Raw genomic sequence first — 14609 nt, forward strand, 5'->3', positions numbered from 1 at the left:
TTTACAGGCACTTCAAGAAATGCGTTGTAAAATCGAGTAAAATGCATTTCATTGAAAATCATCGATGGGGAAATGTTCTTCAAACACATATTTTGCTATTTGAGGTCACTGATACCAGGTCAGGTCACAGAGGTCAGGTCACGGGGGGTCACAATATGAAAGTGTCGTGTGATACATGTTTTATGGTCCATTTTACATGACAAATGCGATTATATGGGTCAGGCAGCCTTTGGGGCCAGCTTAGATCACGTTTTGGTCAAGGTCAGGTCAAGGTCAGGTCAAGGTCAGGTCAAATTAGGTCAAATTTCAAAGTTAATATTTTTGCATAAAATGGGTATCGAATCGATGCAGCTCGTCACGGGGAGTTCAATGGTGGTCTTTGTTTTGCCGTACGTGGTCTAGAATTGCTAAAAATTGAGTTCAAAAATTTGACGTCATCATTTTTGAACAGTTTTTTCGCTATAACTTGGCCAAAAAACGAGATATCGATCTGAAATTTGGTATGTATATAGAAGAGCACTGGGACTATCACATATATTCCGGTTTTTTCGAAATTCGGAAAATTTTTGGATTTTTTCAAAGTTTTTCTAAAAAAATCAATTTTTTGAATTTTTTTTGGTCAAAAACCAAAAATTTTGAAAATCCGAGATAGCAGTTTTGTAGCGCCGCTTTTTGTCTACTAGACCATATAAAGAACTTTGAAATTGCTTGATAACTGTAGATTTGGTGAGCGTTTCAAGATTGCATGTTTTTTGCTCATTTTTGCTCGAACATGACCTCAGTTTGACCTCAATAACTCCTGACCTAAGGTGACCTAAGACTTGAAATTTGGTGTGAAGGTGTCAAATTGATGCCCGGGAAGGTACTGAAAATTTGGCGGCGCTGCGCGCCGCCGTTTTCTTGCTATTCAGGAAAAACCACAGGGGGGGGCCAAAATGGCCCCCCCCCCAACGGGGCGAGGGTTAACAGCTTCTGTTAGCTACTGTAGCGGAAATGGGTCGACGTCTACACCATTTGGTGGTTCTGGCACGTCAGGGCCACCCTACGTACAGTAACGGCGATCATCGGTCTCACACGAGAACAGGGGGGAGGGGGCACTTGTCTCGCGCATCACCTCTCACCCATAACCGGCCATTTCGCTCTACCTCAACTCCGTGGACTATTCCTGTGGGGTCACGTGAGTGACATGATCTGTAGCAGCGGCCCAAAGGACATCAAACCTCCCGACGAGTGCAGTGAGAGGTGTTGCAATTCTCCAGGCACGTGCCCAAAAACGGGGAATAATTTCCTGTTTCGGGCTGAGTCGTGCACTGCTCCAAAAACTCGTCATCTGCAAAATACGCTGTAACTTCTTAGAAACGAAAATGACATGATCCCAAAATATGTCAATACAAACTTAGAAGTCCACTCTATTTGCCCATAGCATGATCACCGTTCTGAGGGCAAGTGTTTTCTCGTAATTCGGAAATAAAATGTGTCAGTTTTTCGTGAACATCCCTGTAGTTGTGTATCTGTAGTTGTAAGTGTGCACTCTTAATTGAATGTCCGTCAAGACAGCCCATATTCAGCCCAGATTCAGCCCGGATTCAGCCCAGATTCGGGACACCTCCGATCAAGCTGAAACTCGCACACAATGTAGGCCATGACATGCCCAATCCACAGTTAAAGTCATTCGGTGGCACTCCCAGCCGTTTGACCTACAGAGGTCAGCAAAGACCACGTGGCCCAAATTTGCACAGCAGATTGTGGCCCACCCAGTTGAGCTAGAGCGCTAAAAATGGCACCAATCGACTCGCCAGCATCTAATCTTACTTTCCCAACACTCATTTGACCTCTCAAGGTCATGGGATGACCTAAGGTCATTTGTGGGCTATGTCGAAAATACACTTGCACAGCAGTTTTCGAGTAGATGGATTGACCAAATTCCAAATCAAAGCACATCATCGGGTAGCCCATAGGCCGTAGTAACTTTCCTTCAAAACCGCTTTTCGATATGTGACCCCGTTTGACCTCGGCAGGTCAAAATGTGCAAATAAACGACACTCAATACGTCGCAGCCCGGATTCAGCCCAGATTCGGGACACCTCCGATCAAGCTGAAACTCGCACACAATGTAGGCCATGACATGCCCAATCCACAGTTAAAGTCATTCGGTGGCACTCCCAGCCGTTTGACCTACAGAGGTCAGCAAAGGTCACGTGGCCCAAATTTGCACAGCAGATTGTGGCCCACCCAGTAGAGCTAGAGCGCTAAAAATGGCACCAATCGACTCGCAAGCATCCAATCTTACTTTCCCAACACTCATTTGACCTCTCAAGGTCATGCGATGACCTAAGGTCATTTGTGAGCTATGTCGAAAATACACTTGCACAGCAGTTTTCGAGTAGATGGATTGACCGAATTCCAAATCAAAGCACATCAGCGGGTAGCCCATAGGCCGTAGTAGCTTTCCTTTAAAACCGCTTTTCGATATGTGACCCCGTTTGACCTCGGCAGGTCAAAATGTGCAAATAAACGACACTCAATACGTCGCAGCCCGGATTCAGCCCAGATTCGGGACACCTCCGATCAAGCTGAAACTCGCACACAATGTAGGCCATGACATGCCCAATCCACAGTTAAAGTCATTCGGTGGCACTCCCAGCCGTTTGACCTACAGAGGTCAGCAAAGGTCACGTGGCCCAAATTTGCACAGCAGATTGTGGCCCACCCAGTAGAGCTAGAGCGCTAAAAATGGCACCAATCGACTCGCCAGCATCTAATCTTACTTTCCCAACACTCATTTGACCTCTCAGAGTCATGCGATGACCTAAGGTCATTTGTGGGCTATGTCGAAAATACACTTGCACAGCAGTTTTCGAGTAGATGGATTGACCGAATTCCAAATCAAAGCACATCATCGGGCAGCCCATAGGCCGTAGTAACTTTCCTTAAAAACCGCTTTTCGATATGTGACCCGAATCTGGGCTGAATCCGGGCTGCGACGTATTGAGTGTCGTTTATTTGCACATTTTGACCTGCCGAGGTCAAACGGGGTCACATATCGAAAAGCGGTTTTTAAGGAAAGTTCCTAAGGCCTATGGGCTACCCGATGATGTGCTTTGATTTGGAATTCGGTTAATCCATCTACTCGAAAACTGCTGTGCAAGTGTATTTTCGACATAGCCCACAAATGACCTTAGGTCATCGCATGACCTTGAGAGGTCAAATGAGTGTTGGGAAAGTAAGATTAGATGCTGGTGAGTCGATTGGTGCCATTTTTAGCGCTCTAGCTCTACTGGGTGGGCCACAATCTGCTGTGCAAATTTGGGCCACGTGACCTTTGCTGACCTCTGTAGGTCAAACGGCTGGGAGTGCCACCGAATGACTTTAACTGTGGATTGGGCATTTCATGGCCTACATTGTGTGCGAGTTTCAGCTTGATCGGAGGTGTCCCGAATCTGGGCTGAATCCGGGCTGCGACGTATTGAGTGTCGTTTATTTGCACATTTTGACCTGCCGAAGTCAAACGGGGTCACATATCGAAAAGCGGTTTTCAGGGAAAGTTACTACGGCCTATGGGCTACCCGATGATGTGCTTTGATTTGGAATTCGGTCAATCCATCTACTCGAAAACTGGTGTGCAAGTGTATTTTCGACATAGCCCACAAATGATCTTAGGTCATCGCATGACCATGAGAGGTCAAATGAGTGTTGGGAAAGTAAGATTAGATGCTGGCGAGTCGATTGGTGCCATTTTTAGCGCTCTAGCTCTACTGGGTGGGCCACAATCTGCTGTGCAAATTTGGGCCACGTGACCTTTGCTGACCTCTGTAGGTCAAACGGCTGGGAGTGCCACCGAATGACTTTAACTGTGGATTGGGCATTTCATGGCCTACATTGTGTGCGAGTTTCAGCTTGATCGGAGGTGTCCCGAATCTGGGCTGAATCCGGGCTGAATCTGGGCTGAATATGGGCTGTCTTGATCAACATCGTAATTGACTGTGCTGCCGTCTACCGCTCACAGGAGCCGACTATTCTGGAGGACGAGGAGGAGCACAAGCCGATAGACCTGAGCTGGCCAGACACCACGCGCAAGCGGATCGTCTACGTGCTAGTGGCGCCCATCGTCTTCTCGCTGTGGATCACACTGCCCGACTGCAAGTCGCCCAGAGGTCAGTTCAGGTCACTGGAGGTCAGCAAACGTCACTGTATGTCAGCAACGGTCACTGGAGAGTATTACAGGCTACTGGAGTTTAACAAATGTTCTTGGAGGATATTTTTGGCCACTGGAGGTCAGCAAAGATTGCCGGAGGGATAGTCGAGGTCACTGAATGATAATATCACTGGAGGTCAGTCAAGGTCACTGTCAATGGTGGTTCACTGGATCGCTGGACGTTGGATGTCACAAGTGACTGCAGAGACCACTTCAAAGAGATGGAGACAACCTCAATGTCAGCCAACTGTATAGCAGAGTGCCAGAACGCAACGCTGAACGTCACGGCGCATAATCTGACCTGCGTTTCGCAAAAAAGCTTCTCGCTCGAAAGTTCTTCTACAAGCTCCTTTCCATGTTATGTGATGAATGTTATGTATTATGTGATATCTCCATAGGACATCGGCTCTCATGACTGAGAGCGGGCGGTAGCCAACTAATCATAACACTGGGTCGGCCCCCGCTGGGAGAAGGTAATATTTATTGTTTATTAACAAACATTCCTCGGAGGGTTATAGGCAGACTTATGGCAACATATACCTTACGTTACATTACACGTAACATTATACAGTGCACGTGGTGGGAATTGGGACCCAATGCAGCGTGCGGGTGCCTGCAGGCTCAAGTGGGTGTGCACAGCATCTCCCGTTGCGACTGCTGCTGCAATTGGATCCGTGATTGCAGAGGTCACAATAATTCACATTACTGGTCCCTTGCTGGTCGAGTCATTGACAGGCTGCATCACTTATTCAACTGACCGGTGAGAGCAATTCAGAGCTGCCGAGTGGAGCTGAAACCCGCTATAGATTCAGGAATGATTGGATCGGAGTGAATTTGTTCAAAGAGCAGTCACAACCCATATATTGTCTCGATTGCTTTCACAATGAGCCCTGCATGTTTCTTCAGATTCCAGAGTCCCTTCATTAACAGCATCCTGTCACGGATGTTACCTCATCCCTCAGAGCTTAGACATCGAGATACTTACTCAGCTCACGGGCGTCGGCTGGAAAACTGGTCACATCACGCCGCGTCAGTTGCGTCAGAGTGCCTGTCACGTTCCCGGTGCCATTTCAGCCCCACAGTCACGTTACATATCACGGTCCCGGCTCGTGGGACTGTTCGTGACCGCAGCCTGTGTGTCGTGCCGACAGGTCGGAGGTTCTTCTTTATCGCGTTCGTGGGCAGCATCATCTGGATCGCGCTGTTCTCCTATCTGATGGTGTGGTGGGCGTCCACCGTCTCCTCGACAATGATGATACCGCCAGAGGTGAGGCCTGCCGACCAAACACACACCGTTTTACATGTCTCTGCATTGTGAATATGCATGATATGGTACCTTGTGATACAGTATTACGAATATTTTCTTCGTCGTTCTGTTTCAAGATCTGTCAATAGACAGTGTAGCTCTAAAACTGACTGGTTTTCTTATTCCATGCGTTGTCGTGTAACCTGAACCGATGCTTGTTTGACAAGTGTTACGCTCGCGAACGCTTGAGAACATCAGCCAATTTATCAAGATGCTAATTTCAATTGCCAAAGAAATCATCATAATAAGCTTGCCATTAGGTACGACATCCTGTTACGACAAAGCCATCGTGTGTTGTGGTTTAGTTCTTTGTTCAGTTGAAAGCAAGCAAACAATCGATTTTAGCTTATAGGTCCGCAAAGATACGTTAAAGGGACCCTCCCACCTTAACATTAGTTTTGAGTTGAGATAGCCAAATTGGTGGCCATGGCCTGAAAATACCGGTTTAGGCATTCACAACATCGAAAAATGCTTTAATTCGGAGATATGGAATTTCAAACTTGCAGTTTTCGGATTCTAAGGGGCTAATGCATTGGTATGCCCCCTTAGAATTTGTGACGTCAGCGGAGATCTAACGATTTTTTAATCTTTTACTAAAACGTTTGGCAGCACGCGGTGGTATATGCTGCTTTGCGCGCAACAAATGCCGCACTTTCAAATAAAGTCGCTAGGAACAGCGGAGATCCCAAAAAGTAAACAAAAGTAAAAGTCTAATATCTTGAAAACCGGTGAATATTTTTCGATGAAATTTAGTAGATATTCATTTTTGCTCTTTCTGAACCGAGCGACATCACTTTCATGCCAATTCATTAACTTTTTTGAAGGTGGGAGGGTCCCTTTAACGTATCGTTAAAATCCCCGGGAAACCCTGCGATCTACATAATATCATAATGACCTATCCCAGTGTCACGCTTCGTTTTATTGCCAGTTATTCGGCCATGACAAGGGCTTATTGCAATTGACCTCCATGAAGTTCAGCTATACCAATATCATTGTGGAAAGTGGACTGACTACCTTAAACCGCGCCCCACTGGGGTCTGTGTATAACACGCCCTACTGGGGGGGGGGCTATTCATAGCCCCCCCCCCTCCTAACTCCGACACTACTGGGCCGATCGTCAAAATTCAAACGGCGTCTGATAGCCCCGGAAAAACTGTCGAGCGAAACCTAATTTCATTGACCTCGAGGTCACCGATGACGTCACAGGTCAGGTCAAAGTAAAAATTATTAGCATTTTGGCTTGTTCACATTTTGGGCTCTGGCCGCCGTCTTACAAGTCAGATCAGGCTCATTTTTGGTTTCCACACTCGTGAACAGATGCTCTAGATACCTTGAGGGTACCAAACTTGTACTTTGATTTTCAGGTCAGGGTCAGGTCATCACAGGTCACGGAAATATTATATCATGCGTCGGTCACGTGACATATGTTTTATGGTCCATTTAGGCCATAGATTTCGAATTTGATGTCGTCTGTGTCATTCGAGGTCATTTTGAGTCGAATTTAGCTTAGGTCAGGTCACTTTCAGGTCAAAAAAGGTCAAATTTTGAAGTTAAAATTTTTCAACAAAAAAGGTGTCTATTGGATGCAGTATGAGCTCAGGAACACGATGGTGCTATTTATATTGGTGTACGATGTCAAATACGCACTGAAAAATTGATTTGAAAAGTTAATAATTGTGAATTTTTTGCAATAATGCTTGTAACTTGGCCATTTTTGAAGATATTTGGCTAAAACTTGCTAGAGTTAGTCATAATCATGCGTTCTGTCATACCTATATTTTCCGGTTTTTTTTTGAAAAGTCAAAAACTTTTTGAAAAAATATAAAGATATAAATTTTTAATATTATTATATCAAATTTTCGAAATTTTCCGAATTGTGAAAATCCGAGATAGCAGTTTGATAGCGCGGTCAATTCTGAGTCCTTTCATGCAAAGAAATTGGATCTAGCTTAAAAACTGAGCTCTTGGGAGTGATTGCCGTGGTTCAATGTTTTGCGTCGAAATCGGGCGAACATGACGTCACTCTGACGTCATTTCCGGCCGACCTATGGTAGCTACGAACTTCAAATTTTGACACAAGGTGTCAAATTGATGCAGCCGAAGGTACGGAAAGTTTGGCGTTGATCCGTCAAGCGGTTTGGAAGTTATTGCAGAAAAACGGGAGGGGGCTATAAATAGCCCCCCAGTGGGGCGCGGGTTAATGACATTTAGGTACCTGTTCACTATGTGAACGAAGGAACGGCAGATAAATATATTTTCATCAAAATACATGAAGATTCCTTAACACTAACACATTAGCTGCTGACTTAGAAACCGAACGGCAAGCACCTTCATTGAAGATATCTGATATTGCATCAGGGTGCATATATTTTATACGCAAATTCTTTGAAAAAAAAATGTATAAAATTATCTGCACAAATACATTATCGCCGTGAGCCCCAATGCGGTAGCTGGCCTATTGAGTCAGTTGGCCTCCATGGAGGCTCACTCTGCATGCCCAGCCTCTAGGTATACCTGGCGACAGCTCCTCAGTCGCTCTATGACTGCAGGCTAAACAGCAGACCCGCGCATTACGTACAGGTGGCTTTCCGGCGATCAGAAATATCGCAGATATTGGAGAGGCCGAGATGTGCTCGTGATATATATGTTTTCTATCTGTAATATGATAGACCTACATTCTCAGATCAATGCGGCGTCTCCACTCGCACCGTCAGTCTCTGGTGCTATTGATTGCTGTGACGTGCATGGATACCATATTTAGCAAAAGTAATATTCTGTCCGCACCCAAGGCTAGACTGTAAATTGGAACGAAACCAAAGGGAAATTCATAAAGATACTCGGCTCGGTGTAAAAACAATGTTATAAAAGTAGACATCTAATGAATTGCTACCAGCATGAGGCGCCAGCGGGCTGAGTTTTCTCCCACCCTGGGATGGCATGCCCTCCGGCCTGCTCAGCTGCCAGTGGTGATTGCCGGCTACCGGCGTCTCCAGACGAATCGACGCGTGAGCCGAGACCCAATCAATGCCGGCGCGGGGCGACGGAGCTGGACCCGTATCGCCAGAGCAGCTGCAGACGACGCCCCTCCGCTGCGCCTGACGCAGGGCAGATGGAACACTCAAGCAGGCGGGGCAAACAGTGCCGAGCGCCGCCCCATGTTGTTCGAACTGGACGAAATTGCAGAGCAGCGGCGGACAGAATTTGATTAAACTGAAGAGATCGGGTCTGACCTGTGTCCCCAGGTGGTTGAGCGGCCGGTTTGGCGGCAGGAATCTCCGTGACCTGACCTAACCTCTGATTCTAGAAGCTGGAGCTGACCATTCTGGAAGTGGGAACCTTCGTGACCTGGCCTGACACCTGACTCGAGCTGTGGCCCTAGGTGTTGGAGCTGATCATTCTGAAAGTGGGGACCTACTTGACCTGACCTAATGTGACCTGACCTGAGCTGACCTGACCTCTGCCCACCGGTAGTGGGACTGACCATCCTGGCGGCGGGCACCTCGGTCAATGGCCTGACCTGACCTGATGTGACCTGACCTCACCAGACCCGACCTCTGCCCACAGGTAGTGGACCTGACCATCCTGGCGGCGGGCACCTCGGTCAATGGCCTGACCTGACCTGATGTGACCTGACCTCACCAGACCCGACCTCTGCCCACAGGTAGTGGACCTGACCATCCTGGCGGCGGGCACCTCGGTCAATGGCCTGACCTGACCAGACCCGACCTGACCTGACCTGACCTGTGATCTGACCTGACCTCTGCCCACAGGTGGTGGGGCTGACCATCCTGGCAGCGGGCACATCGGTTCCGGACCTCATCACCAGTGTCATCGTGGCCAGGAAGGGGTTCGGCGACATGGCCGTGTCCTCTTCAGTGGGCAGCAACATCTTCGACGTCTGCGTCGGGTGAGATGCTGACCGTCCCTGCTTCCGAAATAGAACATGTAGCTGTTGCTGCTAATGTATCGGGCGCCGGCCCTTATCGTTTCACGCTCAGTGGACTGGACGTGTGATGTCAGGGGCTGTTCTGTGAATGGACGTCAAGTCACCGGAAGCTGACTCGAATTGATTATTGGTTTATCAGTCCGTATGTTGGAAGCTGGTGACAGGCCCGCCGGTAAATGACGTTTATGGACTAAAGCTGGCCATAAGTTTATCCATCTGTATCGATTTTCCCAGAGGCTCATGTTGACTTGGTCCGTCGGTACTTTTCTGTGTAAGCCGATCCGATGTGACGACCTGACTTTCCCGTTCAAACCCGCTCAAACCGCTGATCGGCGTTTTAGAACTACGCTGACCTGCGTTGTGTTCTCTGCCGCAGGCTGCCCGTGCCGTGGCTGCTGGACGCCCTGGCCAAGACCATCGGCCAGCTGGCGCGTAACGAGCCCATCAACCTGATGCCGGCCGAGGTGAAGTCGGAGGGCATGGCCTGCAACATTCTCTGCCTCTTCCTCATGCTCATGTTCGTCATCATCAGCATCGCCTGCTTCCGCTGGCGCATGAACAAGGGCCTGGGCATGGCAATGTTTGTGCTCTACTTCATTTTCCTGGCGGTGGCGCTGAACCTCGAGTTCAAGACCATCAAGTGTGACTGGTTGTAGTGGGGACGCCGCCTGTGCAGGTATCGGCGCTGGGTCCGCGGACCTCTGCCGCCGCCGGTCGGGACTGCGGGTCAGTGCCCGACCTTCTGTCCTCGGCTCTGTGTCAGCGGAGGGAGTGTTTCCTCGGCTCTGCGGCCGGGCCCGGCTCGCTCCGACCGGGCCTGTCAGGGCAGGACCGGGCAGTGTTCATCGGCTACCTGCAGGAGGCCAGCTCTATAATGCTGGAGTCAAGATCCTACGGAGCACTGTGCTCAGGTCACGGCTGATCACGGCTTTATTTATTGGATGTCCTTGACCGGGCGCAAGCTCGTTGTGTTTGAATTATTGGTGATTGTGTGCTGGTGCCGCCAGTGTCTCCAGTCCACTGGTGACAGACTGGTGCCGGTGATCGCCAGTCTACTCTGTGCAGCCGCCCCTAGCCAGCGCCGGGACGTCAGCGGTTGCGAGTGGTGCAGACGCGGTTCCAAGAGGTCAGTTTTCCGAGCAGCTGCCGCCGGGCTCCCTCGCCTCGCCACCGGCCGCTGCGCCGTCAGCCCGTCAGATCCATCGTATCCCCTGATCATTACATGCACATTCTGCTGAAGGCTTAATGTCAGAAAAATATTTCCACTGATACCGCATCTCCGCATTAGCGTCGCCATTCCGCCGCCGTCACTGTTTTTTTTTTTCTGAGGCAAAAGTAACGCTTGGTTAGCCAGCCTGCTGTAATATCCCGGTAGGCCCCCGGGTAAGTGAGTTACCGGCAGGTTAGCAGAGGGATTGCCATGCCGAGTGGCGTGGCGGCTCACTCTACCGCCTGAGCTCACGGCCGCTGAGCCCTCGAGTGGCCCCGGAAGGTAGCCGGAGCCAGCCAGCGCCGCTGTGTTGTGCCCGTTGCCATGACGACGGGCGCCTTCTGAGCGGCGCCGAGTGTCGAGCACCGCGGCCGCGGTCGGTGGCCGGCCCGGCGGAGCGAGTCGATATGGAGCCGGTCTCGGGGCGACACGGCCGGTCCGGAGCCGGAGCCGGACGACCGCCGCTGTCCGGAGCGGCTCGGCCGGGCCGGGGAGCTGCGGATGCTGAGGGCGAGGATATGTAGAGACCGGTGACGGGTCGGCGACGGACGGCGGCCGGCGGGAAGTAGCTTTTCAGTTTTCAATGCCCGCGACATAAAATATTCCAAATGGTCTGTCTCCTCTCCTCCGGTGTGTTTTCCGACTCTTTTTTTACGGTGGGTCAGTGATTATCGTCGATTCGTTCGGTGGCACCTGCACAGTCCGATTGATGGTTGAGATAGGACGGCGCCGTGCGGTAGGTAGGGAGCCCGGTGCTGTCAGTCATCCGCTGCTAATCCGCACCTGTCTGGGTCCGAGATGACCGGTCACGGGTAACGGTACCTCTGACAGACAACTGACAAACACCAGCCGGCCGTGGGTCGCTCAGGTGGAGCTGTGCCGTCCAAAATACCTCTGACCGGCGACGGGTGGCGGCGTCTGGTCCTCGGCCACCGCCGCTGATCCCGGCGGATTGGGGTCGGCCGATACGACCGTTCGTTTTCCGGTGGTTGGCCACAATCTGGGATTCTCAGAAAACAGGCCGGGAAGATTCAGTTGTTTGCGGCGTCGGTGCATTTATCACCGCAGAGTGTTCGGTGGATTTACGTCGGTTGTCTGACTCAGTAACCAATTGTGCCATGTGTCTAATGTCTAAGCATACTTGAGGAGCATCGGTGTGCTTGTACTGACTTTTGATGACGACATTTCTGAGCGATATGAACGCAGCTTTAGGCGGGCAGTATAGACAGGCGCATACAGGGTGAAACAGTGAGAGTTTGTCTGTATGTAAGTGGATGGGAAGACGGCTGAGCACGTTTGTGGCCACCAGCGAGGCAGCGCCCTCGGCTGAGGTGGCCGGCAGCGCCGCTGGCCTGTCTGTGGGACGTTGCACTGTGATGATACCTATAGCTGTAGTGGGGGCGAGTCAGGTGTCTGTGACTGTCCCGGACCCGTCGCGCGTGATATACATATACCTACCTACCGATTGAGGAGCTGTAACTGTGTGTGTCGGTGGATTGGATCGCCCGCCAATGACTGTAACGTGTAACCACGGACGGCTGATACCGGATCCGACGGCTCTGAAGGGCGGCGGTTGGTGCGGGCTAGTGTGGGCTGGTGATTGCTGGTGCGGGCTGGTGCGCGGCACACGAGTGGACGCTTACTGGTGATGATCTGTGCCCAGTGGTGACCAGATTCTGCGTCAGGATAAGGTTACTGGAACACGAGTCTACTGGTCTATGGTTGCTGGTCTATTGACGGCACTCTTTGGGTACTGGACTCTGGTTACTGCTCTCTGGTCGCCGATCTATGGTCCGTACTGGTCGGTCACTGAGCTCTGTATGTGGGGCTCTCGACGGGCTCGGTCCGCAAGTCTGTCAGCTGTGTATTGGCGCTGACTCCTCGGGTCTGCTCTGTCTGCTGCTTCACCCTCCACACCGGTCCTGGACGCGCCGCTCGGTGAGACAATCCGCCACGCTCGCTGCGCACCGTGCTGTCCTACCGACGGGTATCTTCGGCCACACTCGTCGCGCTGCGCGCTGTCACAGCCACGGCAGCTGCTACTGCTCGCGGTGGACAGCGGTGCAAGCACCTACACACGGTGGGTGTTTGGACGGAGTAGCGCCTCTCGGGGTATGTTGGCCTGCTGACAGCCGAGCTCGGGCTGTTTCAGTTATCGAGCGTCACCCATTCCTCTGCAGTTCCTCCGCAGCTCGGGTCGGGGAGAGCGGTCTGCCTCCTCTGTCGGCTCTGGCTGACCATTCTGTTGGCTGGAGCAGCGCTGCAGGCTCCGAACAGGGCCGTTCCGCCAGCGATTCCGTCCCAGGTCTCCCGGCCGGCCGCCGCCTCTCGCCCGGCCCGTCCCTCGCCGTGCAGGCGCGAACAGCAAGGTGACCTGACGAGCAGTCGGTCTTACAGCTTCAGCACTCCCCGCTCACACTTCAGAGGGGCGCGCCGGCGAGGTCAGGTCAGGTCAGCGGGTATGGACGCGACGGCGAGACGCCAACTCACCACCGAGCGACATTTGTTCATGTTGTCTGCCGATATTGGAAACGCGCGGTCGCAATTCTTCACTGAAAATCGACAACAACGCGACCGCGGCGCTGTACGTATCTGAGAGAGCTTTCCTTCGAACTAGCGTTCACTAGGTAGACTCGAGTTGGTCCGTCGGTCAGTCAGTCGGTCAGTCACACTAGAGCTAGGCTTTCTCTCAGTGTTGTCGTGCGTTACTCACTTTGCAGCGCGTGCCGATTCGTGCGGGCACGTGCCGCCGCGTGCTGGCACGTGGAGCGGCTTCGTCGGTCGTCTGTGCCGCCCACCTCTGTCGGTGGCGTCTGTCGTCCACGACCTAATCCGTCACCTGGATCTAAATTTGTACTTATAATGGTACGGTGGTCATTTGTGTTTTTGCGATGGCAGGCTCGATTATTTGTACTGATCATCGTTTTATTTTATTTATTCAAGCGTTACCTATCATTCGTGCATATCGTGCTGCGTTTAGCTACTGCTACAGCTATTGTTTTTTTGCGTTATTTCATTAGCTATTTTGACATTCATCATTTTAACTTTGCTTATTTAAATGTATGATGTTTTTAGCAGCAAGAAACCGGTTGTTAAGTTACTTCTTGATTCTTTACCTCACATTATTTCGACATCAAGTGCAGCGCTCTCTGCTCGCATTTTATATTATCTAAAAACTTGTGATGCTACGCACAACAGTAGACAAATTGATGTCAATTTCTACTTATTACATATAAATGTTGATGATGCTCATGTTGAAATACTCAAGTCTCTAGGGGATAGCATTATCTAATATCTAAGTAGCTATGACATATTTAAATGACACAGAGCCTTCGTTTCGAGAGTAGCTATTTTCCAGTGGATCGGATGTCGTCCTTTTGCTCGAGCTCACACTCACTGCGCGCGCGGCTTAGACACAGCACTGCGCTTGGACGCCGTCTGCGCCGTGAGACGTACAGGGTGGGGCAGCATAATCGGGAATAAATATCAAACGGGATTATTTGGTCATGAATCTAAAAATATAGCTCCAAGCACTATTTTAGCAACATCCTATCAATCGGTCACCTTTTACCTATCCCTCATCCTATTTGACCGCCCTCGGCGTCGATGACCTTCTCAAGGCGGGTCCAAAAGCACGCGCATGCACGTGCAACCTCCTGCTTGTCCATGATCGCCCATCAGCTTCGTACCTTGCACTGAAGACTGTTTTTACTGATGATAAGTTGTTCATTAAACTTCTACCAAAAAAACGCTCCATGTAAAGAATTTGGTCGGATTTAAATCGGCGGAGTTGAAGGACCAGAAGTTTTTGGTTCATCTCAGGTGGAGGTGCCCTACACAATAACATGTCGTCCTCACTGCAGTACCAGCACGGACAGAGTCCTCGTAAGACGTGATTTGGACCGTCAGTGATCCTCTCTTCCGACGGCTCCACGTGAGTCTGCCAGAGTGC

The 14609-nt window shown here is 50.6% G+C and overlaps 1 protein-coding gene across 3 annotated transcripts in view; it reads left to right on the forward strand.

Moving 5' to 3' along the window:
• Window positions 1–13480, forward strand: part of LOC122389640 (sodium/potassium/calcium exchanger Nckx30C-like) — a 70174-nt gene extending 56694 nt beyond the window's left edge. For all 3 annotated transcript variants that reach the window (XM_043381844.1, XM_043381845.1, XM_043381846.1), the window contains 4 exons: window positions 4007–4154; window positions 5347–5462; window positions 9272–9408; window positions 9824–13480. In XM_043381844.1, the coding sequence (XP_043237779.1) occupies window positions 4007–4154; window positions 5347–5462; window positions 9272–9408; window positions 9824–10103 (681 nt within the window). In that variant the 3' untranslated portion in view covers window positions 10104–13480. The remainder of the gene's footprint in view (window positions 1–4006; window positions 4155–5346; window positions 5463–9271; window positions 9409–9823) is intronic.
• The last annotated feature ends 1129 nt before the right edge of the window (window positions 13481–14609 follow it).

The sequence above is a fragment of the Amphibalanus amphitrite genome, unplaced genomic scaffold (genome assembly GCF_019059575.1).
Source record: "Amphibalanus amphitrite isolate SeventyFive unplaced genomic scaffold, NRLGWU_Aamphi_draft 000366F_arrow, whole genome shotgun sequence".
Taxonomy (NCBI): Eukaryota; Metazoa; Arthropoda; class Thecostraca; order Balanomorpha; family Balanidae; genus Amphibalanus; species Amphibalanus amphitrite.